This window comes from Gregarina niphandrodes, assembly GCF_000223845.1.
Source record: "Gregarina niphandrodes unplaced genomic scaffold scaffold00043, whole genome shotgun sequence".
NCBI classification, from domain to species: domain Eukaryota; phylum Apicomplexa; class Conoidasida; order Eugregarinorida; family Gregarinidae; genus Gregarina; species Gregarina niphandrodes.
Window position 1 is genome coordinate 29489 of NW_011645811.1, and position 2000 is coordinate 31488.

Consider the following 2000-nt stretch of genomic DNA (forward strand, 5'->3'; position numbering starts at 1 on the left):
CCCAACTTGCTAGGCACACCCGACAGGTGACCTAGTGTCCCGGGGTAGGCCCGTCGACTGCCGCAGATTCAACACGGCCACGGTCGCTGACTCCTACCCCGTCCAAACCCCATTTCACGCATCTGGACCACATGCGACGGACGGCCAAGCCGAGGAACTACCGCACGCTAGTTATGTACTTAGAGTTCTGGAACGTGCCAATCGACCAGGGGCGCCAGGCGTTCATCGCTTTTGTAACTCCGAGTGGCCTTCTCGAGCGCAACATCATCCCGTCCGGCGAGTAATCACGGAGACCGACGCGTCCGAACGAGGGACGGAGACCCTGATAACTGCTTGCGCATTTTTGGTTGCCCGAGCGCAAACGGTGGGACGATGAAGCGCGACAAATAGTGAGACGATTGGTAGTGAGATAAAAATTGTTTGAAATCGAAGGAGGTTGAGGTAGCTGCAATGACGCCGTTCTGTTTGCAACAAGCCGGACTAAATTTTAATTTGTCCGACGCAAAATTTTTGTTTGTCCGACAGCAAATTTTTTTTTCCTGGATCTCAAAAGGTGGGAAGATGAAATGCTTAACTGCTGCGGAGTCGAAGCCGTCAGTGAATATGGCTAGTTTGGCAGCCGTTGTGATGCCGGTTTTTTACAACGGGTGTTCGTTTGACGTGGTGCGTGTTGTTGAGCCGCTGAAGGAAATGGAGGATGAGGGTGCGGAGCTGACGAAAATGACGCGCGACATATACCATTTACTTGGTGAGCTAAGGAAGTGTGCTAAGGCCCACGCACTAGTCGTTGGAGGCAAGGTGTTTTTGGACGTGTACCCAGGCAGCCTGCCTAAGTCGAACGAGAACGAGGATGCTGTGCGTGAATTCGCTGAGTTGCTCACACGCAGTCCTAAGCTTCAAGCATCTCTGCTGCTATCGTTAGTTGGTCTCAACAAAAGTCTAGCCCTGGTGGGGGGCGAACTCGATCGCCAAAGTCTGAGCTACGACTACCTACAAGAATTAACATGGTACTTACGTTTCACAAGGAAGGGGACGGATGAAGCTTTTGAGGACCGTGAAGCCCGACGTTTCATGGGTTTTAGTCGGGTTCGCAGTTTCAGTGTCAGGCAGACCCTCGCCAACTACAAGTGCCTCCACAAGGTCGAGGTAGGCGGGGCAGTCGTCGAGATCCCTGCCGCACACCGACGCTGCGACGCCGCCCCCAAACTCGTAGAGGACGAGGCGGTCGTAGAGGACGAGGCGGTCATGATGGAGGGGGTGGTCATGATGGAGGGGGTGGTCATAGTGGGCGAAGGGGTTATCGAGGCCCCTGCCCCACGATGTGTAACCTCCTCCAGACTCGCCGAAGCCGCCGATCGTCTGAGCCGTCCCTTCGTCGATTTTCTCAAAAATCGCCGCTCACCTCCCATCTATCACTACCGCTGTAACTGAGTAACACATAGTCTACTACCACCAACGTCACACCTGTAACAAGCTCCTTCGTTGCCTCCCAACATTTTTCTTCCTTAAATCATCCTCTCCCTGGCTAAGAAAAGATAACAACAACATGGTTGCTTCACCCCCAGTTACTTCAAAACTCTCTGATTCTGTTTCTCTCTTTTTCTACCAGAAAAGAAAAGTGTTGATCGATGTTGCGTCGTCACGCGTTTGAAGGGGGTGCGGACTTCATTTCTACCGCTTTTCGGGCTGAGCTTGAGACCCATAAGCTCAGCCCGAAAAGCGGCAGAAATGAAGACGTGACGGGAGGACACTGCAGCCAAGACCGTCGCGAAGTTCTGAAAGATTCCTGGTCACTGCAGCCGAGATGTGTGCGTTGACAGCTTCTAGCACGTGTGATTCCTCGTGTCCGTTGTCGGTTCCTGTAAGGGACCATCCTGTTGTGTTCAAGCAAGGGGGAGCAGACCCAACTGCATGTCGAACTGGGTACCTTGCTAGGTACCCAGTTTGAACTGTGTGCCTATTTTTCTGCCGACCCAATTTTTTTGGTTCCTCGAGCGCAA

At 53.0% G+C, this 2000-nt stretch overlaps 1 protein-coding gene across 1 annotated transcript; it reads right to left on the minus strand.

Moving 5' to 3' along the window:
- Positions 1 to 1137: 1137 nt before the first annotated feature.
- On the minus strand, positions 1138 to 1409 carry GNI_151820 (hypothetical protein; the record flags this gene model as incomplete). The annotated part of the gene is made up of 1 exon (XM_011134489.1): positions 1138 to 1409. A coding segment is annotated over one exon (272 nt), but the record flags the coding sequence as incomplete, so codon positions are not given.
- Positions 1410 to 2000: the final 591 nt, after the last annotated feature.